At 44.0% G+C, this 23,132-nt stretch overlaps 2 protein-coding genes across 6 annotated transcripts; one reads left to right on the top strand and one right to left on the bottom strand.

The window, feature by feature from the left end:
• Positions 1-2,497: 2,497 nt before the first annotated feature.
• Positions 2,498-10,056, top strand: hgv2 (HGV2 protein). 2 transcript variants are annotated; one of them, NM_001173907.1, is given in 14 exon segments: positions 2,498-2,552; positions 2,856-2,969; positions 3,087-3,167; positions 3,332-3,441; positions 3,684-3,929; positions 4,020-4,042; positions 4,140-4,231; positions 4,413-4,486; positions 4,613-4,801; positions 8,766-8,944; positions 9,088-9,153; positions 9,260-9,337; positions 9,411-9,523; positions 9,895-10,025. In NM_001173907.1, coding segments are annotated over 13 exon segments (1,365 nt in total). In that variant the 5' UTR covers positions 2,498-2,552; positions 2,856-2,862; the 3' UTR covers positions 9,902-10,025.
• A 740-nt stretch (positions 10,057-10,796) lies between these two features.
• On the bottom strand, positions 10,797-22,565 carry gpbl1 (Vasculin-like protein 1). Of its 4 annotated transcripts, none has more exons than XM_014140659.3 (11): positions 22,246-22,562; positions 19,063-20,258; positions 18,869-18,983; positions 16,871-17,000; positions 16,403-16,731; positions 14,698-14,773; positions 14,204-14,562; positions 13,806-14,039; positions 13,544-13,668; positions 13,358-13,460; positions 10,797-11,161 (listed from the first exon to the last, which is right to left on the bottom strand). In XM_014140659.3, exons 3-11 carry the CDS (start codon positions 18,926-18,928, stop codon positions 11,027-11,029), a joined length of 1,551 nt encoding a protein of 516 aa, XP_013996134.1. In that variant the 5' UTR covers positions 18,929-18,983; positions 19,063-20,258; positions 22,246-22,562; the 3' UTR covers positions 10,797-11,026. The 4 variants fall into 4 exon arrangements, with proteins under 4 accessions (XP_013996134.1, XP_013996135.1, NP_001133637.1 ...); XM_014140660.3 differs by having other exon boundaries at positions 13,881-14,039; positions 22,246-22,559; XM_014140661.3 differs by having other exon boundaries at positions 11,040-11,178; positions 22,246-22,565.
• Between the last annotated feature and the right edge of the window lie 567 nt (positions 22,566-23,132).

The following is a 23,132-nucleotide window of genomic DNA, read 5'->3' as shown; positions in this document are numbered from 1 at the left end:
GCTAAGTATGCTCTCCAACATAATTTTACTTTTGTGAGACACCAGAAGTGTAGAGTCATCCGTATAAAGAAAAAGATGCAAGAACAAGCATCTTTCATATCATTAATATACAATAAAAACAGCAAAGGCCCAAGCACGCTCCCCTGCGGAACGCCCCAACTCATTGGTTTTGCCTGAGACAGTGAACCATTAACCTCTACTACTTGCTCCCTTCCTGATAAATAGGACTTTACCCAGCCTAGAGGGATACTGCTTAACCCCAGTGCCTCCAGTTTGGCGATTAGGAGACAGTGGTTAACTGTATCAAAGGCCTTCTGTAGGTCAAGCAGTACCATTCCACAGAGATTTCCCTCGTCAATCTCTTTCCTGATGAAGTCAGTCAAGTAAAGTAGACATGAATCAGTGGAGTATGTTTTTCTAAAACCCGACTGAAAATCATATGTTAGACCTTGTTTGTTAACATATTCATACATTTGCTCATGTACAACTCTCTCCAGGGTCTTTGATGTTACACAGAGGATAGATACAGGCCTATAATTCCCAGGGTCAGACTTTATCCCCTTCTTATACAGAGGTATAACTTTAGCTTGTTTCATGTCCCTGGGAAAGGTACCTTGTTCAAGACAGAGATTAACGATATGCGTACTACAAGGGCCAATCTGCTCAGTAGAATCTATAAGAAACCTTGCAGGAATATTATCCAGGTCTGTGGCTTTGGAGCATTTAAGCTCTGCCAGCATACTGACTATTTTGGCTGTTGCTACCTTTGCAAAAGAAAAACTGTTTGGATGAACCCCTAACTCTACATAATACTTCTTGACTTGGTTGCTTCCATACAAACCAGAACTGGTGGGCAGCTTGCTAACCAGCTTGCTAGCAACATAAGTAAAAAAAAAGAGTTGAATTCATTGGCATCCTCTGCTTTTTCATATACCATATCCCCCCTGATGTTCAATCCAATACTGTTTAGTTTGTTTTTGGTAGTACTACTACAGCCTAGTTTCTTAAATGATTTCCAAAGCTTTTTAGGGTCATTTTTGTTCTCAATTATTTTCTCAGCAAAGTAACCCCTCTTAGCTTCATCCATCCTGCTCTGTGCTTAATTTATGTGACGTTTATATAGGACAAAATCATGCTGCTCTTGAGAGTTCTTACATTTTTTAAAGGCCTTATTCCTTGCTTGGATAGATTCTAGAATCTCATGATTAAACCAAGGGCTACATCTCTGCTTTACCCTGACCCGTCTAATGGGAGCCATCACATTCACCACATCAAGGAATCTACATTTAAAGACTTCCCAGGCACTGTCTACCCTAACACTATCTAGGACAGGTGACCATACGACACACAATTCACATTTACATTTCAATTACATTTACAATTAACAATAAACATTTACATTTCAATTACATTTACAATGAACAATACACATTTACATTTACATTACATTTACAATTCACAATACACATTTGCATTCTACAATTCATAGGACACAGGGTATTTGAAGAGAAGTATTGTGTTGATGAAGATGTATTACCAAATTGGTGTGATGGGTCTCACTGTGAGCCTGATTGGCGGTGTCATGTCCAGGCCTGCCCTGTGATTGGTTGTTATTTCCAGGCCTGCCCTGTGATTGGCTGTCATGTCTAGGCCTGCCTTGACAAGGCTGTAACAGGGGAGCTAGCAGGGGTTCTTCAGTGAGGGGGTTGATACTAGAGCTCACTTCACAGCAGGCACTGACAGCAGGGCTGCTCTCTCTCATCTCCCTGGACAGAGCAAGAGCAGCAAGTTATTTACAAGGGCCTTCTTCACACCTGTCAGCTCTCTCTGAATGGATCTTGGCCAGGCACATACAGGCCTGACAGAGCTGATGTCTCTGATTTAAATCAATTCAATACAACTTTATTGGTTCCATTAGGACAACTAGTATTAACATTTTGGGACGTGAACCGAGCTGACAAAATGCATCTTGAGAGAAATGTGTGGTGTGGTGACAGAACACCTATGAATTGTTTTGAACCTTCATCTGCTCTGATCTCTATGTCCTAGATTGCTTACCCTGTAGACTCGAGGCTTGCATCTCATGCATACTGGAGTTCAATCAAATTATTGCATGGTGCCATAGTGAAGGGCTCAAAGAGGCATTCTCAATGAGGGTTCCTTTGATCAGAGCTGATGTGAGATGGAGAGACTTCTAAATCCCCACTTGTAGGCAAAGTAGAGCAGTATCACACTGATACTTTCTTACTGGTAAATACACAAATCATTTGCTTTGCTACTGGCTTTTGTCACCATACGTTCTCCCAAGTAAGTTAAACCAGGGGTTACCAAACGTTTTCACTCGGGACCTCCCTTCCAGTTGGACTGAGTCCCCCCCAATATTCGACGGATATAAAAATGTGTCACTGCAACTTTAATTTTTCTCCCGCGTTTTCCCCAAGCAGAAGTTGACAGGAAATGATTAGCAAATTTGGCGCCATTTTTGGAACAATTAGACAGAGAGAGCTGTGCTTGTTTCTTCTGATAAACATTTATAGCTACTCGCATCCACGGTATGTAAATGTTTACCATAAGATGTGTTTAATGCTCATGGTCAGGAAAGTATCACTGAACAGCGTTTGCGAAAACGCGCTGACGTTACTGAGATGAGAAGCTAGAAGTGGAGTTGCAACCACCGAATTTCTTCGCTTAACGTTAGTTATTGCGTTCGTGAACGAATGCATGATTAGTTAGCTTGCTAAAGGTCTTTATTCAAGACAGTTGAATATTGTTTCCAATGTAACTAGATAGCCACTTTGTTAGTGCCGACATTAACAGACAGCAAAAATGACTTGGTTATCAATGTTTTCTTCTAGTTGCAAAATGGTCATGGAGGAGGCAAACAAACTCATTGGCACAGGGAAGAGACATCTCGTTATGGGGGACGTGGTATCAGCGGTCAACTACCTTCAAGAAGCCTGCGGGATGTTGTGAGTAGGGGTGGAAGTCAAGTGACACACTGAAATAATTGGTCTGTAAAATCATTCGCGATTACTAATTAATTTATTAATAAATAACTTTGCCTTTTTTCCCTTATTTTTTTCCAGAGCCAAAAGGTATGGTGACACTGCAGATGAGTGTGGGGAGGCTTTCTTCCTGTGTGGTAAAGCTCTCTTGGAGCTTGCCAGGTAGGTGTTCACTGTCCCTCACAGTATTTTAATCTATGCGCTATAGATGGTGATTTAGTGATGTACCCCATTGAATTCTGGGTGTAAACAGTATTTTGATCTCAAAACCACTGCTGTTACAGTTGTAACTAAGACTTAAATGTAATGTTGTCATTGTGTTGCAGGATGGAGAATGGTGTCTTGGGGAACGCTCTGACAGGGGTTCCAGAAGAAGAGGAAGGAGAGGAAGAGAAGCCCAAAGACTCCAACATTGAAAGCACAGACAATGTTGATGGTAAGCATTTTGCATTGTTAAGCCACATGTAGTTGATGCTTGCCTAAAGGTACAGCGGTCATGTTGAAAAAAGTATACAATTTGGCCTAGTGGTTGTTGACCTCTCTGATAATGCAGTTAATGCTGTATATCAGATAATGCTGTATATCAGAATGCTGTATAATGTGGTAGTCACATTTACCCGTTTAAAAAAATATATATATTCTTACACGCTTCTCAATATACCTTTTGTATTATCACAGAGAAGACCAGGGATGAGCTAAGAGTTCAGGTCTATGATGCCATGGCAGAAGAAGAGAAGAACGGCGAGAAGGCAGATTCAGATAAGAACACAGTGGAGGAGACTGGAGGAGGCGAGGAGGGACAGACTGTGAACGGCCGTGTTAACGGTTCTGACACCACGAACGGCGAGGAGAAAGTTATCGGAGAGAAGGGTGACAAAGCTGAGACTAAAGAGTCATCAGACAACCCAGAAGAGGAGGATGGAGGTTTGAGGCAAACGCGTCATAATGTTTACGCAATATCTTTGATGCAAAGGAAATAAATGTCATGCACTCACACACTTCTGTCTGTTTCAGATGTTGAGGATGGGGAAGAAAAGGTGAGACTTCATCTACTACTGACCTATGTGTGTTCCTGCCGATGGTTTAGCTGCTGTAAAGTCAGTAAGTTAACATTCGATTACCGTTTGACCTCAGGAGGACATACCGGAGGATAGTGATGATGAGGAAGTGGGCAACCTGCAGTTAGCTTGGGAGATGCTGGAGGTGGCTAAGGTCATCTACAAAAGGTACGGTAGGAAATAAATACCCACTCGTCCTTGTTTTACCCTGCTATCCTCCAGTTGTTGTGTACGTAGGGCTTTCAAATGCAAACTCTATTCAAGTCTGTTCCAACGGCTCAGTTGGATTGCTGCATATGAGACAGACTTAACAGTTTGAGAGCCTGAGTTTGTTTGTGTTCTATTGAAGGAAAGAGGGTAAGGAGGACCAGCTCCTGGCAGCCCAGGCCCATCTGAATCTGGGAGAAGTAGCGGCTGAATCAGGTACTTTCCCAATCACCGCTGGTACTTTGGGTTGGCCCGGTTTTTATATGGATTGATATGGGGTTGGCTCATACATTGTGTTTCTGTGAGGTGTGTTCCTAACTACCTGTTCGATTTCCTCCCCAGGCAATTACAGCCAGGCGGTGGATGACTTCCAGCAGTGCCTGTCCCTGCAGCTGAAGCACCTGGCCTCAGACAGCCGCCTGCTGGCCGAGACTCACTACCAGCTGGGCCTCACCCTCTGCTCTGACTGCCAGTACAGCCAGGCCATCGAACACTTCAACCACTCTGCTAGGGTTATCAAGAGCAGACTAGGTGAGGAGGTGAATGTGATCAGTGAGATTCTCATTTCGAAATGAATTGTTTAGATCAGTGCTAACCAACCTTTTCTGAGTAGATCACTTTCACAGTCAAAAAGCAAGCAGAGATCTACTATAAGCAAAAAAAGAAACATCCTCACTGTCAACTGTTTACTTTCAGCAAACTTAACATGTGCAAATATTTGTATGAACATAAGATTCAACAACCGAGCCATAAACTGAACAAGTTCCATAGACATGTGACTAACAGAAATTGAATGTGTCCCTGAACAAAGGGGGAGGGTCAAAAAAGTAACAGTCAGTATCTGGTGTGGCCACCAGCTGCATTAAGTACTGCAGTGCTCCTCCTCATGGACTGCACCAGATTTGCCAGTTCTTGCTGTGAGATCTTACCCCACTCTAACACCAAGGCACCTGCAAGTTCCTGGACATTTCTGGTGGGAATGGCCCTAGCCCTCACCCTCCGATCCAACAGGTCCCAGTCGTGCTCAATGGGATTGAGATCCGGGCTCTTCGCTGGCCATGGCAGAACACTGACATTCCTGTCTTGCAGGAAATCACGCACAGAACGAGCAGTACGGCTTGTGACATTGTCATGCTGGAGGGTCATGTCAGGATGAGCCTGTAGGAAGGGTACCACATGAGGGAGGAGGATGTCTTCCCTGTAACGCACAGTGTTGAGATTGCCTGCAATGACAACAAGCTCAGTCCGATGATGCTTTGACGCACCGCCCCAGACCATGACGGACCCTCCACCTCCAAATCGATCCCGCTCCAGAGTACGGGCCTCATGTAAGGCTCATTCTTTCGACGATAAACGCGAATCTGACTATCACCCCTGGTGAGACAAAGCTGGGACTTGTCAGTGAAGAGCACTTTTTGCCAGTCCAGTCTGGTCCAGCAACGGTGGGTTTGCGCCCATAGGCGACATTGTTGCCGGTGATGTCTGGTGAGGACCTGCCTTACAACAGGCCTACAAGCCTTCAGTCCAGCCTCTCTCAGCCTATTGCGGACGGTCTGACCCACTGCAATTGTGATAGTGAGTTATAAGTGAAATAATCTGTAAACATTTGTTGGAAAAATGACTTGTCAAGCACAAAGTAGATGTCCTAACCGACTTGCCAAAACAATAGTTTGTTAGCAAGAAATTTGTGGAATGGTTGCATAAAGTGTTTTAATGACTCCAACCTAAGTGTATGTAAACTTCCGACTTCAACTGTACCTGTGGTGCTGATGTTTAGGCCAAGGTATGTGTTGTTTTTTGTGTGCTCTAGGGCAATGGTGTCTAGGTGGAATTTGTATTCGTGGTCCTGGCAACTGGACCTTTTTTGGGAGAAACCAACGCCTCAAGTCCTCAACTGGCAGCTTCATTAAATACACTGCTCAAAAAAATAAAGGGAACACTTAAACAACACAATGTAACTCCAAGTCAATCACACTTCTGTGAAATCAAACTGTCCACTTAGGAAGCAACACTGATTGACAATAAATTTCACATGCTGTTGTGCAAATGGAATAGACAAAAGGTGGAAATTATAGGCAATTAGCAAGACGCCCCCAATAAAGGAGTGGTTCTGCAGGTGGTGACCACAGACCACTTCTCAGTTTCTATGCTTCCTGGCTGATGTTTTGGTCACTTTTGAATGCTGGCGGTGCTTTCACTCTAGTGGTAGCATGAGACGGAGTCTACAACCCACACAAGTGGCTCAGGTAGTGCAGCTCATCCAGGATGGCACATCAATGCGAGCTGTGACAAGGTTTGCTGTGTCTGTCAGCGTAGTGTCCAGTGCATGGAGGCGCTACCAGGAGACGTGGAGGAGGCCGTAGGAGGGCAACAACCCAGCAGCAGGACCGCTACCTCCGCCTTTGTGCAAGGAGGAGCACTGCCAGAGCCCTGCAAAATGACCTCCAGCAGGCCACAAATGTGCATGTGTCTGCTCAAACGGTCAGAAACAGACTCTATGAGGGCCCGACGTCCACAGGTGGGGCTTGTGCTTACAGCCCAACACCGTGCAGGACATTTGGCATTTGCCAGAGAACACCAAGATTGGCAAATTTGCCACTGGCACCCTGTGCTCTTCACAGATGAAAGCAGGTTCACACATGTGACAGACGTGACAGTCTGGAGACGCCGTGGAGAACGTTCTGCTGCCTGCAACATCCTCCAGCATGACTGGTTTGGCGGTGGGTCAGTCATGGTGTGGGGTGGCATTTCTTTGGGGGGCCGCACAGCCCTCCATGTGCTCGCCAGAGGTAGCCTGACTGCCATTAGGTACCGAGATGAGATCCTCAGACCCCTTGTGAGACCATATGCTGGTGCGGTTGGCCCTGGGTTCCTCCTAATGCAAGAGAATGCTAGACCTCATGTGGCTGGAGTGTCAGCAGTTCCTGCAAGAGGAAGGCATTGATGCTATGGACTGGCCCACCCGTTCCCCAGACCTGAATCCAATTGAGCACATCTGGGACATCATGCCTCGCTCCAACGCAACGTTGTACCACAGACTGTCCAGGAGTTGGCGGATGCTTTAGTCCAGGTCTGGGAGGAGATCCCTCAGGAGACCATCCGCCACCTCATCAGGAGCATGCCCAGGCGTTGTAGGGAAGTCATACAGGCACGTGGAGGCCACACACACTACTGAGCCTCATTTTGACTTGTTTTAAGGACATTACAAAGTTGGATCAGCCTGTAGTGTGGTTTTCCACTTTAATTTTGAGTGTGACTCCAAATCCAGACCTCCATGGGTTGATAAATTGGATTTCCATTGATTATTTCTGTGTGATTTTGTTGTCAGCACATTCAACTATGTAAAGAAAAAAGTATTTAATAAGATTATTTCATTCATTCACATCTAGGATGTGTTAATTTAGTGTTCCCTTTATTTTTTTGAGCAATGTAGTTCCTGCAAAACACCTGTCTCAACGTCAACAGTGAAGAGGTGACTCCGAGATGCTGGCCTTCTAGGCAGAGTTATTCTGTCCAGTGTCTGTCTTCTTTTGCCATTCTTAATATTTTTTTATTGGCCTGAGATGTATTTTTCTTTGCAACTCTGCCTAGAAGGCCAGCATCCCGGTGTCGCCTCTTCACTGTTTCATAAGTGACCCCAAACTTTTGAACGGTGGTAGTATGTATAAATAGGACTTAAAGTCTATGCAACATTAACCTAATAAAACCAGTTATGTAGGAATGAGGTGTTTGTGTGTGTGCAGTAGGCCTAATACATTATCACATATTGGCTATATGCTTACCCCGCCAATGTTCATCTCAGAGCATATATTTCAGAACTCTAGTTTTGATAACAGAATAGATCAGTTGTATCACTTGCGAGGCACAGCTGAGCATAAATTGAAATCTGATGGTCTACGGAGGGAGAGCAGCAGAGGGTCCGCCTCTCACGGTTCCTGTTCTCTCCTTTCCTCCGGTGAGACTGACCAGAGGGGATAGTCTTCCACCTGATGGCGAAACTTGAGTGGCACCACATTATTTCTGCTTCATGTACAAATTTATGTTCCTATGACCAGAGAAAGTGAAATATTCCTGGATATTAAAATGGACACGATGCAGGCCTATCAATAGTTGGCTACTCATTCATTGCAGCTACATCACGAGTGGAAGTAGGGTGAAGCGTGTTATTAATTTGAAAGATCAGCTCTTTGCGGTATTCTTTGTCTCTCTGGTCATGGTTTCAAAAGCTATGAAATCTCACATAGGCTAGTATCAAACTTTGTTGTGGGGTCATGGAAGCAGTAGGAACGGCGGTTTGAGCTATTTGATTGGCCAGGGCAGCATAGTTGATTTAGCCACAGCTCTTGACAAATGAAAAGTTTCAAAATGGGAACACTTCTGAATTAAGTGCACCTACCGCCAACGGCACAAGACGGCCGGTTGGTGGCTGCTGGTTTTATGCTTGGAAAATGTTACTCTTCTACCTTGTAACACCCTTGTATCGTTTGTCTCCCAGCCAAGCTCCAGGAGGTGCTGGAGAAGGCAGAGGGGCCAGAGGTGGCCCCTGAGGAGAGAAAGGAGATGGAGGAGCTGAAGGCTCTGCTGCCAGAGATCCAGGAGAAGGTTGAGGATGCCACCGTGGGACAGAAAATAACTGCAGCTGTTGCAGCAGAGGCTGTGATGCAGGAGACACTGGTGAGAAGGCGATTGAGATGGAGGGTGCTCTAACCAGTGATTGACCCAGTCCTAGCCCACTTTTTTTAGGCTTTCTTAAGGTTTGACTTTATGCAATACGTTGAGCATGAAGTTTGAATCCACTTTTCGTTTTCTTTTTTCAGGCAGGTGGTTCAGCGTTTCCAACTCCGAGCGGAAGTTCTCAAAACGAAGGGGCGTCTGCATCTGTAGTAAGCCTGCGCCTCATGATTTTAGTCAGCTTTATTGGTTGATTTGTTGTCCTTTAATTCTAATTGTATTCTAAGGGATATGTCGGTGTGTCCTTCCCTCACTCAGATTCAAGTCAGATCCACATACGGAAACGCCCCCTCAAAGTCTCCAGCCTCTGACATCTCACACCTGGTCAGAAAAAAGGTCAGTGAAGTGAAACTATTTGCTTCCAGATAACCAATAGTATCCACAAATACCTTTTTGTATTGTTTAACAGAGGAAACCAGGAGACAGCCCAGTAAAGGAGAACGACTCTAAAAAGGTTAAACAGGAGACTCAAGTTAACAGCAACAGAGACAACGGTGTCAAAGACAAAATGGAGGTTGAACGGTATGTATGGAGTATGTATTTTCCACTGCAAGTAGTGACTATTTATCCTTTAACTAGGCAAGTCAGTTTAGAAGTCTTATTTACAATGACGACCTACCCTGGCCAAACCCTAATCATGCTGGGCCAATTGTGCACCACCCTATGGGACTCCCAATCACAGCTGGTTGTGATACAGCCTGGAATCAAACCAGGGTCTGTATTGCTACTCGGGAGGCCAAGACAACCTATAAAGTTGTCATGGAATACCTACATGTACTACTCAACTTTTTTTTTTTATATGTACGAAGTAGATCCTCTGCTCTTTTCACATTCAATAGCATGTGTGGCTTTTTGTGACTTCATTGTGATTATTCTCATGTTTCCCCCTGCAGCCAGTGAAGCCCTGGTGACTTTGATGCCAATTCCTGATTGTCATCACATCGTCCTACTGCAGATCAAGTTGTAAATGTGTCATGTTCCTATTGTGTATCTGTGCTTTTTTTTCTTCATATTTGTAAGGTTTTGTACCAGATCATTAAAGACTACCTACTTGATCAATTTGTCATCTTTGATTTGTGTAAAGAGACTTCAAAAAGGAGACCCACCTCTTGGAAAAACAAACTACTGTCCCAGTTTCTCCTAGCATTGATCTGTGGTGTACTCTAAACATGAATTTGTATGCTTATGGAATAGATATATCCTGGCTGTGGCCATCCCAGCTGAATTCACCAATGACTGGGTTGGTGAGACACTTTGGTGACGGAGCAGAAGGTCACACTAGTGTCGGAAGCACAATGCTAAACCACTAACGGCTCATGTCAATCCCTATTGATGAAGTATAGTGCGATTGAAATTAAGGTAAATTCCGGTTGAGCCGATATGCAGGGTTTACTGTGAGTGCAGGCTCCGAGCGCAGGGATATTGCCTTTAAATTTCAACCGCACTGATTGAATCTAGGCCTTAGTGGTAACATAAGTTTGCATGGTTTGTTTTTTCATTTGATTTATGGGAGGTGAGAAACGGAACTATTGACTGTCAGGTTTGTGTACTGTTAAACAGCTGGATTCAATCCGTATAGCAGATATGTTAATGGTTCTTTCCGATTGAGCTGACCTGCAGTGTTCACCGTGAACGTCGCCTTTAAATTTCAATCGAGCTGTAACAGAACTGGGATACAAATTGAATCCAGCCCTAACTGCTAGACCACCCAGCACGGTTAACACTATTAGACAGTTGTCTATGGTGACGTCATTGATTAACCATGAACGCAATCAGAACTCCAAGCAAGGCCTGATTCCTTTTGAAACATGTCAGGATACCATTTTAATATTGTTAGTCTCAAATCAGATGTGCATTGCCCTTTTCACAAACACTCAGTTCCACAAAGTGAGGGGGAAGAGGTGCAACGCAGGAAAAATACATCTGCATGGCTAAGCAGGAACTTCCCCCTCCACTGGAATTTCCCCTTGTGCAAAAATAAGTCAAACAGGTGTTCTGAAGACGAGAGGGGTGTGTGTTTGTTCTTTAAAGCCACTTCGTCAGGTTGACATCATCGTCGTCTGAGGTCTGGCTGCTGGTTTCAGACTCGGAGCCCTCGTCCTTTTCTAAGTGGGCCTCGGCCACACATCTCCAGTGGGTGAAGATCCCATTCCTCTTCAGCTAGGAAGAACAAGAACCTAAGTGAAAACACAAACCTAAGCCTTGTTTATACCTGGTGATAACATGTGACCTTTGTCCTGATCTTATCCACATTCTGATTGTGCCCACACTAGCCGTTGCATCTACACATTGTAGTATTGTGTGTCTCTTATCCGTCCACATTGTGACCAGATTTGCCAGTTACTCCCTGTACACAAATTATGACAGATTCTTTCAAAATATGAATGTATTTATTTTAAAGCAAGTATTGATTGTAAGCTATAAAAATAAGAGTACCAGTCAAAAGTTTGGACACCATTTATTTTTACTATTTTCTACATCGTAGAATAATAGTGAAGACCTCCAAACTATGAAATGACACATATGGAATCATGTAGTAACCAAAAGTATTACATCAAAATATATTTTTGATTTGAGGTTCTTCAAAGTAGCCACCCTTTGCCTTGACAGCTTTGCACACTCTTGGCATTTTTTCAACCAGCTTCATGAGGCAGTCACCTAGAATTGCATTCCAATTAACAAGTGTGCCTTCTTAAAAGTTCATTTGTGGAATTTCTTTCCTTAATGCATTCGTGTTGTGACAAGGTAGGGGTGGTATACAGAAGATAGCCCTATTTGGTAAAAGACCAAGTCCATATTATGGCAAGAAAAGCTCAAATAAGCAAAGAGAAACGACAGTCCATTACTTTAAGACATGGTCTTTCAATTCGGAAAATGTCAATAACTTTGAACGTTTCTTCAAGTGCTGTCGCAAAAACCATCAATTGCTATGATGAAACTGGCTCTCATGTGGACCACCACAGGAATGGAAAACCCAGAGTTACCTCTGCTGCAGAGAAGTTCATTAGAGTTACCAGCCTCAGAAATTGCAGCCCAAATAAATGCTTCAGAGTTCAAGTAAGACATCTCAACATCAACTGTTCAGAGGAGACTGAGTGAATCAGGCCTTCATGGTCGAATAGCTGCAAAGAAACCACTACTAAAGGACACCAATAATAAGAAGAGACTTGCTTGGGCCAAGAAACACGAGCAATGGACATTTTGGAAATCTCTTTTGGTCCGAGTCCAAATTTGAGATTTTTGGTTCCAACCGCCGTCTCTTTGTGAGATGCAGAGTAGATGAATGGATGATCTCCTCATGTGTTATTCCCATCGTGAAGCATGGAGGAGGTGTGATGGTGCAGGGGTGCTTTGCTGGCGACACTCGTGATTTATTTAGAATTCAAGGCACACTTAACCAGCATTCTACAGCGATACGCCATCCCATCTGGTTTGCACTTAGTGGGACTATTTGTTTTTCAACAGAACAATGACCCAACACATCTCCAGGCTGTGTAAGGGCTATTTGACCAAGAAGGAGAGTGATGGAGTGCTGCATCAGATGACTTGGCCTCTACAATCACCCGACGTCAACCCAATTGAGATGGTCTGGGATGAGTCGGACCGCAGAGTGAAGGAAAAGCAGCCAACAAGTGCTCAGCATATGTGGGAATTCCTTCAAGACTGTTGGAAAAGCATTCCTCATGAAGCTGGTTGAGAGAATGCCAAGGTTGTGCAAGGCTGTCATCAAGGCAAAGCGTGGCTACTTTGAAGAATCAAAAATATTTTTCGATTTTTTTTAACACTATTTTTGGTTCCTACATGATTCAATGTGTTATTTCAGTGTTGACGTCTTCACTATTATTCTACAATGTAGAAAATAGTAAAAATTAAGAAAAACCCTTGAAATGTCCAAACCTTTGACTGGTACTGTATAGATGTATAAAAACTCCCAGTATTTTACTGGGTAAAACAAGTCCATTGTACGAAATGTCAATGATTTTAGAGGCCAGTATGATGATGATTTAAATGGTTTGACCATGCAGATAACAATGAGTCTTTTAATAATCTACACCGGTCAAAAAATTTGGGCACAATCAGAATGTGGACATCAGGACAAAGGACGCATGTTAGACCCAAGTATAAACGGGCCTCCAGACACAAGCCTGGTCCCACACTATATGCTTGAGACAACTCTACTGTACAGCATGACAGCAATGGAAGAGTTGGCAACAGCACATACACTAGGCTACCTAAGCCCTAGCCATTTTCATTGTATTTAAACACGTCACTTCCTATGAAGTTTAAAGCAGTCACCGAAGATGCTCATAACATTCATGATATTATTGTAAGATTGTGTCACAAACTCAGACGTACATGTTCAGTTTTAGTCTGGAACTCTCTGAGCTCTTCCTGAGTCAGGGGCAGGAAGCTGTCATCGTTTTCTGGGTATTCCTGCCAACCCATGGCCTTCAGTAACCTGCAATGAAACAGTGAACACTGCTTAGTAGACTGATGGTGTGTGTGTGTGTGTGTGTGTGTGTGTATATATGTCAGTCATACCGGTGTTCTGCCTCCAGTGAGCTAGACAAGTGATCAGTGTCTGAGTCGCTGAGGGAGTGAGACAGGCCGTTCTCATTGCAGACTCCCTGGCTGTAGGCTTTGGGCTCTGGGGTGCTGCTCTCGCCCTGAAGAGTCATTTACACCAAAGAATAGACACCTTAATAAAACAGGTCACTTCTGCTTACATATGAAGTGAGCCATGTAACGCTCCACATTTCACATGCCTCTAGTTTATTTTTGTTCAGTCAGCCTGTGAATTTACCTTCAATTGGTTTGAATGTAACATTTTGGAGGGCCTTTGCGTCCCACTTGGACATTTTCTAGGGGTGTTATGTACCTCTCCAGGTGCCCCAGGGCTGCTGCTGGAGGTCAGGTCACCGGTGACCTCGTCCTTCAGCATCCGCAGGAAGTCACTCTTCCGGTCTGGTCCGCGCCGCATCAGCTTCAGCCGTGACGACGAGGCGATGTCTATGGGAGGAGTCGTACTGAAAGGACGCTGATAGAAAAAACAGAGAGAGGGAGGAAAAATGTTGAGCCCTTGCTTGTGGTTTCTAACAGTTACGTAAACTTTTTCTCCTCGGGACTGGATGTGTATGGCCTGCTATACGCTCTCTATGAACCCCTTTGGCCTGTGTAAGGGGTCTGGAGAGCTGCCCTCACCTCTTTGGGGGTGTTGTGGCTATGTAGCTGGGTGGCGGGGGCGGAGGGTTTGGCTGCAGACACAGGGCTGGTGAAGACAGAGTCTCGTCCTGACAGGTGGAGGCCAGGCTTGGTGGAGTCTCTCCCACTCGGCTTCCACTGAGGGGGCTTGGTGGGCACCATGGCAGACTTGGGCACCAGGTTCTTATAGACTGAGTGGGTAGAGCTAGCGATGGTGGGCAGGGCTTTGCTGCCATTGATGGGTGGGGCTCCGGAGCTGGTGAAGCCAGTAGAGAACGCAGTGCATCCTGGGTCCTCCTTGGAAACCTTCTTGATCACCAGCATCTTAGACACCATCTGCTTGCCACTAGGCGGGTTCTCTGGAGAGATGGGAGCAACTAGTTAGGAGGGGGGTAATGACATGGAGACAAAGGGAGTGGGCTGAACTTTGTGAAGACGTTACTGGTGTCAACTTTGTAATGTCAATAGATCAATTAATCTATTAGAGAGATTACCCCATACTCCAGCGTGAGGAGCCAGTGGCCTCATCTGGTTCCCGGGCTTTCCAGTTGTTTCAGGGTTAAGGGAGGGCTGGTAGGAAAACGTTGACATTATTTCACAAGTTTGTATATACAGTATATTTCCCATTATGTTTTATGTTTAGCTGTACCAATCCAGGTATTTTCCCTGTTAGGTCTTAAAACCTCTTAGGGCTAGGGGGCAGAATTTTCACGGCCGGATGAAAAACGTACCCAAATTAAACTGGTTACAACTCTTGCCCAGAAAATAGAATATGCATATTATTAGTAGATTTGGATAGAAAACACTCTGAAGTTTCTAAAACTGTTTGAATGGTGTCTGTGAGTATAACAGAACTCATATGGCAGGCAAAAACCTGAGAAAATTTCAACCAGGAAGTGGAAGGTCTGAGAATTGTAGTTCTACTTTTGAATCCCTAGAGAAACTACAAATACTTAGGGGTCACGTTGCACTTCCTAGGGCTTCCATTGGCTGTCAAAAGCCCTCCGAAAGTTGTTTCATCCGTATCCAGTAACCGGGCAGAATATAGGAGCTCAGTTACTGAGTGGCCTGCCTGGCAACAAAGGGATTGGAAATGCGCAGTCACGCGAGCGCGCCTTTCCTTATTTTTCTTCTGAAATGAATACGCTATTGTAAGGTTGGAATATTATCGCAATTCTACGTTAAAAATACCATAAAGATTGATTTTAAACAGCGTTTGACATGCTTCTAAGTACGGTAATGGAACATTTGGACTTTTTGTGTCTCAAATTATGCTCGCACATTATGCATTTGGATAGTGACCTGAACGCACGAACAAAACGGAGGTATTTGGACATAAATATGGATTATTTGTAACAAAAACATAATTTCTTGTGGAAGTAGCAGTCCTGGGAGTGCATTCTGACGAAGATCAGCAAAGGTAATACAATATTTCTAATACTAATTCTGAGTTTAGGTTGCCCCGAACTTGGCGGGTGTCTGAATAGCTCGCCGTGATGGCTGAGCAATGTACTCAGAATATTGAAAAATGTGCTTTCGCCCAAAAAGCTATTTTAAAATCTGACACGGCGGTTGCATAAAGGACTACTGTATCTATAATTCTTAAAATAATTGTTATGTATTTTGTCAACGTTGCTGATGACAATTTCTGAACATCACGCGCCAATGTAAAATGCTGTTTTTGGATATAAATATTAACTTTATCGAACAAAACATACATGTATTGTGTAACATGATGTCCTAGGAGTGTCATCTGATGAAGATCGACAAAGGTTAGTGCTTCATTTAGCTGTGTTTTCGGTTTTTGTGACATATCTCCTTACTTGGAAAATGGCTGTGTGGTTATTTTTGTCTATGTACTCTCCTAACATAATGTAATGTTTTGCTTTCGCTGTAAAGCCTTTTTGAAATCGGACAATGTGGTTACATTAAGGAGAAGTGTATCTTTAAAATGGTGTAAAATAGTCGTATGTTTGAAAAATCGAAATGATTAGATTTTTGCTGTTTTGAATTTCGCGCCATGCTATCTTGTCAAACAATCCCGTTAACGGGATCCTATCTCGAAGGGGTCCCCAAGAAGTTAATGTCACTATGCCCATTGACTAATATGTGACATATGGCATAGTAACTCAAGACTGTAAATTGTGACAAGAAGTTGTCAAGAGGTTTTCAGAAATGGAGGATGAGATTATTACTCACAAAGTCCTCTTCCACAAACTTCAGATTGTCCTCCCTGCTGTGTTCATCATTGGGGAACTTGTCCTGGTAGAGGGTCCCAGGGGCGCTCTTGCGGGGATGGAAGTTGCCGTTGCGCTGCCGGTGTCCCCCCTGCCTGTCCCCTCCTCCCGTCCCGTGGCGTTTGGGTTGGCGCCCCGGGTGGTGGTGCCTGTCCTGTGCCGCCCCGTGCCAGGTGGGATGAGCCTCCTTCCAGCAGGACCCCCCCGCTAGACCACCACGCCTCCCCTTCGCCACCCCAGAGTCCACAGAGTCATGTCTCAGGAGGAGAGAGGGCTGCTGCCACCCATCACCTGCAGACACACACAGGACAGTAAGTTTAATACTATGTAACGAAACAAACACCGCTCTTTCAAGCAGGCTGTCAACAAACCACACATCACAAAAACGTTTTTGGGGGGTCGCGCAGGGGGTTCTGATCGTCAGGGTTACCTGCGGGGGCATGCAGGGGCCCGTTGTTAAAGAAGCCATCGGAGGAGTTGTGTCGGCGGCGGCTCACGGCAGCACGGCTGTTCCGGTGGTGATGGGGGTCGCCATGCTTCTCTAGGCTGGCTGCAGGGGACTGGATACAAAAAGAAAAAAGGTTATATTTTTGTCACGTGCACAAGTACAGTGTAATGCCTTTCTTGCAACCGCATTCCCATCAATGCAGTAATCAATATCAGTAGTATTATAAATAGAACAAAAACACACGAGAAATAAGAACACTAGAAAGTAAGTAAGTAAGCCATATACAGGGTAAAAAAAGTCAAAGAAAAACACCAAAAGAATCACAAAAAAGTTGCCTCGGAGCTCGCAAGACTGCAGCCATAGAGTACGTCGTCATCATTGTCAAAAAATATAAAAAATGTAAAAAAGGGCAGTGAGGTGAAACCACGTGCTCCCAGATCCTACCCCTAGTCTTCTAGTACCTCCACACACACAATTATGAAACAGGAATGAATACTCTCACACCAAACGCAACATTTTTCATCTGATTTATTTAATTGCAATGTCACACAGATACATAATATACATACACTATATATACAAAAGTATGTGGACACCTTTTCAAATTAGTGGATTCAGCCATTTCAGCCACACAAGTTGCTGACAGGTGTATAACATCGAGCACACAGCCATGCAATCTCTCTCCATAGACAAACATTGGCAGTAGAATGGCCTTATTGAAGAGCTCAGTGATGTTCAAAGTGGCACCGTCATAGGATGCCACCTTTCCAACAAGTCAGTTCATCAAATTTCTGCCCTGCTAGAGCTGCCCTGGTCAACTGTAAATGCTGTAATTGTGAAGTGGCAACGCCTAGGAGCAACAACGGCTCAGCCGCAAAGTGGTGGGCCACACAAGCTTACAGAACGGGACCACCGAGTGCTGAAGCGTGCAGCTCGATGGGACTGACCTCAACCCCATCAAACACCTTTGGGATGAATTGGAATGCCGACTGCGAGCCAGGCCTAACCACCCAACAGCAGTGCCCGACCTCACTAATTCTCGTGGCTGAATGGAAGCAAGTCCCTGCAGCAATTTTCCAACATCTAGTGGAAAGCCTTCCCAGAAGAGTAGAGACTGTTATAGCAGCAAAAGGGGGACCAACTCCATATTAATGCCCATGATTTTGGAATGAGATGTTTGACGAGCAGGTGTCCATATACCTTTGGTCATGTAGTGTGTCTATGTAATATGCAGTCTTGTGGACATTAAGCAGCTTAGGTTTGGTGTTTATGTAATAACTTAGTGTCGTCCATCAGTCACTACTATCAGCTTGATCTTACTGGACTGCCAATGTTGAGATCGGTATCCACAACTAATTTGGCTGGTGTACAACCTGAAAAAAAAAATCGCCTGGTATAGACTACACTCTGACGACCAGATTACTCCAAGCTCTTGCTGAGAGTAAAAAAAAAAAACACTGTTCTCATTTAGCTGAATCTCAATCCCGTATCTAGTAGTCCCACGAGCAAAACACCACCACAACAGGCTCTCCTGCTTTTCACACTTCTCCATATGTCCATTCACCTTCCCTTTCTAGTTAAATAAAGGTTAAATAAAAATAAAATAAATACAATTCTACTGCTTTCACTTACCACACGAAGAAAACACATAACAAATCATACAGAGCCTGGATGATAACAACTCTATGAGGAATGAATAATAAAACAAGCAAAATCCCCTTCACTCTTCATCCTCTCTCCATTACAGTCTACATTCATTCAATATGACTTCCTTGATTTTCTCCTGTCTGTTTCCCTTAGTACAAACTGTATCTCTGACTATTTTTCCTGTGCTGATTGCAGTCAGTCTGCCCCCAATAAGCCTGCCCCTGGTTGTGCGCACACACAAACGTATGTAAACACACACACACACACACACACACACACACACACACACACACACACACACACACACACACACACACACACACACGGTCTCACCTTGGCAGGCTGGGGCGTGGAGAAGTTAAGCCAGGCAGGAACAAAGTCATGCTGCGCCATTTAGGTCCAGTGTCTCCTGTCAGTGGATCGAGGCATCAAACCTCATGGCAAGGATCTGACACAGAGTAAAATGAATGAGAAATCTTGGATTTTGGGACAAAAGAAAAACATTGTTACATAAGACTTATTATTACCCCAGAGTCTTTGGCTCTGAAGTCCTCTCCTCTTCCTCTCGGTCTCTGCCTCCTCTGTGGGATTGACTCAGAGTGTGTGATGGAGAGCAGCACCTCACTGCCAAGCCCTCCTCCACCTCCAGGACAGAACAGCCCCTTTCCCCAGAGGCAGACCCCGTCGTCCAGGGTGAAAAGTTGGGTGTCGGGTCACAGGATTCTGGGATTATCTGGAATGGTGATCCAGAGGCGCGTTGTTACCCCCAAATTCGTCCTGATCACTCTACCGAAGCAGGTAGGATTCTTTGTCAGGGGAAGAGACACATGGAACCCGCTTGATCCGTTTTGTGAAACAGAAGGTTCTGATTGGTGGGCTCAGTAGACAGGCAAGTGAATTGCCCAATGGGAGAGGCAGGTGCAGGTTGTCTGCTGAGATTGGAAGCTCTGGGGCATCGATCCCTGTCAGTGTGAACGGGACAGCTCCACTATGACATCAGAAGTGTGCTGGAAGGAGGTTCTGGCTCTTCTCCTGCCACTATGAGTGCCAGCTCTTAGTCATTTTAGGCTCTACCCAAACACATGCAGAAAATAAATCAATTCAGAGACCTCTTTTAATTCCAATGGAGGTCACTGAAAACCACAGCTCACCTCATTAAACTGGTGAAAAGGCTGTCTGGGGTTGAAGGGGGAAAAAAAGGTGTCTAGTATTACAGTCACATGACAGTAAAGGCAGCAGAATCCACTGTTACATTTCTGACATCTTCAATTCCGGTCAGTGAAATGTTGATACTGCAGAGCAACACATTATAATGCTGTTTTTCAATGCATACTAAACACAATGGTGTCTCAACGGCTGGTTAGATTGGTTGCTTTCTTCATCTGTCCTATTATATTTGCTGGTATAATTAGCCGTAGTTGTGTGGTTGAAGGATGAGAGTGCAAAAGTTTTTAAACAGTATAACAGCAATCGCTTACGATCAGTGTCCTGTGTGTCACAACACACCTGGGACTCCTTTGTTGAAAGACAAAAAATAAACGTGTCCATAAAAGAGGGAACCTCTGAAAGGCAAATATCTTCCTTTCTTCAAAGCAAAGAAAGTGTAGGAACATACGGAGCATGTGTCAGAAGGACAGGTGCTGTGCAGTTACTCCTAGTATTTTCCGTCCTCTTGTAGTGTTGCTTTCACATGTAGTAGTATCTGCACTTATGCAGACCGGACCTGCAAAAACAAAACAGAAATACTTTTGAATCTCAGACACACCGGTAAGGTTGTAATGCACACAACTTACAAGTTTATGCAGGTGTATACCCAAGTCATGTTTCCAGCACAATCTGTACTGCATGTCAAACTTGATGAATAGTTCTCCCAGAACACCTTTGATGAACCCACAATATAGCTTCTCATTCAAAAGACAGCAAACACAATGCAATGATAAAATAAAACGTCTTGAAGCAAAACAATCAAAAACCAGAGCTCTTTAGACATTTTATACTCCCTTACAAAACTGCAAGCTTTTATCAAATATGTATACCAGTCTAAAAATATTCTAGACCTGAAATGTTTCTCACTCTCTCCCAGCTCCTGATCTAAATCGGGCAGTGAGTGATTGTGTGTTCTAAACTACTAAGAACAGCGACCCACTCACAGCATGTCATCATCATTAATGATCATGAGGCTGCAGTGCGCTTCCTAAATACAAATCAATAAACATGACTTGCCTAGTTAAAAGGTACAATTATATTTATTTTTTTATTAAAAAATCCTTTATAGTACTGTGATAGGCTGTCCAATGGCTTCCATTGTGTATTGAGTTGACTAAGTTATTGTGAACACATTCACTTTTATAAACAAGTTAAGACACTGTCAAAATTCTTAGAAAGTTAAGAAATCATTTGAGCAGATTGAGGAAGCAAAAACTTTGATCACTGCTAGCTAATTATCTGGCTAGTGGATTTGGCTATTACAGCCACAACTGTTGCTGACAGGTGTATAAAATCGAGCACACAGCCATGCAATCGCCATAGACAAATATTGGCAGTAGTATGGCCTTACTGAAGAGCTCAGTGACTTTCAATGTGGTGAAGTGGAAACGTCTAGGAGCAACAACGGCTCAGCCGCAAAGTGGTAGGCCACACAAGCTCACAGAACGGGACCGCAGAGCTCTGTAGTGCGTAAAAATCGTCAGTCCTCTGTTGTAACACTCACTAGCGAGTTCCAAACTGCCTCTGGAAGCAACGTCAGCAAAATAACTGTTCGTCGGGAGCTTCATGAAATTAGTTTATATTGCAGTGCAGCAGCACACACGCCTAAGATCCCCATGCACAATGCCAAGTGTTAGCTGGAGTAGTGCAAAGCTCCCCGGCATTGGACTGGAGCAGTGGAAACGTGTTCTCTGGAGTGATGAATCACGCTTCACCATCTGGCAGTCCGACGGCCGAATCTGGGTTAGCCGGATGCCAGGAGAACGCTACCTAGCCAAATGCATACTTCCAACTGTAAAGTTTGGTGGAGGAGGAATAATGGTCCGGGGCTGTTTTGCATGGTTTGGGCTTAGTTCCAGTAGAGGGAAATCTTAACACTACAACATACATTGATATTCTAGATGATTCTGTGCTTCCAACTTTGTGGCAACTGTTTGGGGAAGGCCCTTTCCTATTTTAGCATGACAATGCCCCCTGTGCACAAAGCGAGGTCCATACAGAAATGGTTTGTCAAGATCGGTGTGGAAGAACTTGACTGGCCTACACAGAGCCCTGACCTCAACCCCATCGACTACGTTTGGGAAGAATTGGAACGCCGACTACGAGCCAGGCCTAATCACCCAACATCAGTGCCGGACCTCACTAATGGTCTAGTGGAAAGTCTTCCCAGAAGAGTGTAGGTTGTTACAGCAGCAAAGGGGGAACCAACTCCATATTAATGCTAATGGGCTATGATTTTGGAATGAGATGTTCAACGAGTAGGTGTCCACATACTTTTGGCCATGCAATGTACAGTATATTCCTTGTAAACTCGTTGTAACCAAGTTGTTAGCAAGCTAGCTAGCCACGACTATCACCAAAGATGGCAAGTCAACTAGTTAACATACAGTAACTCGCACAACTACGACCCAGTCTCAGACACATACAATATATTTTTGCAACAGAGTAACGTGTAGTTGTTTCTAATATTGCTGTCAAATTTCTGCAAATAGAGGTAAACAGACCTTCGCTTCGTTGGCACAACACGGCTTCAAAATGGCTTCCGCGTTAGCCCACACGGGGTCGGAGGATTCGGGCGCTAGCTAGCTAATAACGTTATATCTACCGTTAGCTTGCTAGATTTGATATGATGATGCCAAAACCTACTTATATCAAGCAATATCTTCACGAAATACGATTTAAAAAATATATCTTGACTATTAATATTCCTTTAGCACTGCAATACTTTCTTCCTGCTATGTGCCTCCAGATTAAAGTGGCGATTGGGTGTTTGTTTGGGTTTTTGGAGCGCTCGCGGAGCTTACTTATCTGGGGTACGTTCAAGTTCTTATAATTTTGCAACCTCAGGCGCGTAGCATTTTGTTTCAAACTGAATAGGAGTGGGATTTTTGTATACTAAAAACGTCGAAGCAGATTAGAAAGAAATTAGTTAAAACATTTTGCGATCAAAATAGTATTTTTATTTATTTATTTAACCTTTATTTAACTAGGCAAGTCAGGAACAAATTCTTATTTACAATGATGGCCTACTGGGGGAACAGTGGGTTAACTGCCTTGTTCAGGGGCAGAACGACAGATTTTAACCTTGTCAGTTCGGGGATTCGACCCAGCACCTGCCGCCCCTGTTCAACTAGTACTAAAAAAAGTACTAGCTAGATACATATTTGTGATATTGAATGCGACACACTATTTTCCAGGCAGGCGCACTAATCGATCGCTGCAGAAATCAAACTTTCGTCAGACACAGTAAATCGAGTAATCGACCTTACAAACCTATGCAATTGCTAATTTATTATTGATCTGCACAACGTGAAGATCAAGGGTGACAAAAAAATGTAAGCACAGGCTTTTGTTAGAACATGTCTATTAATTTGGATATCTAACGTTGTTA

Source organism: Salmo salar, chromosome 14 (genome assembly GCF_965601325.2).
Source record: "Salmo salar chromosome 14, fSalSal1, whole genome shotgun sequence".
NCBI lineage: Eukaryota > Metazoa > Chordata > Actinopteri > Salmoniformes > Salmonidae > Salmo > Salmo salar.
This window is presented reverse-complemented; position numbering and strand designations above follow the sequence as displayed.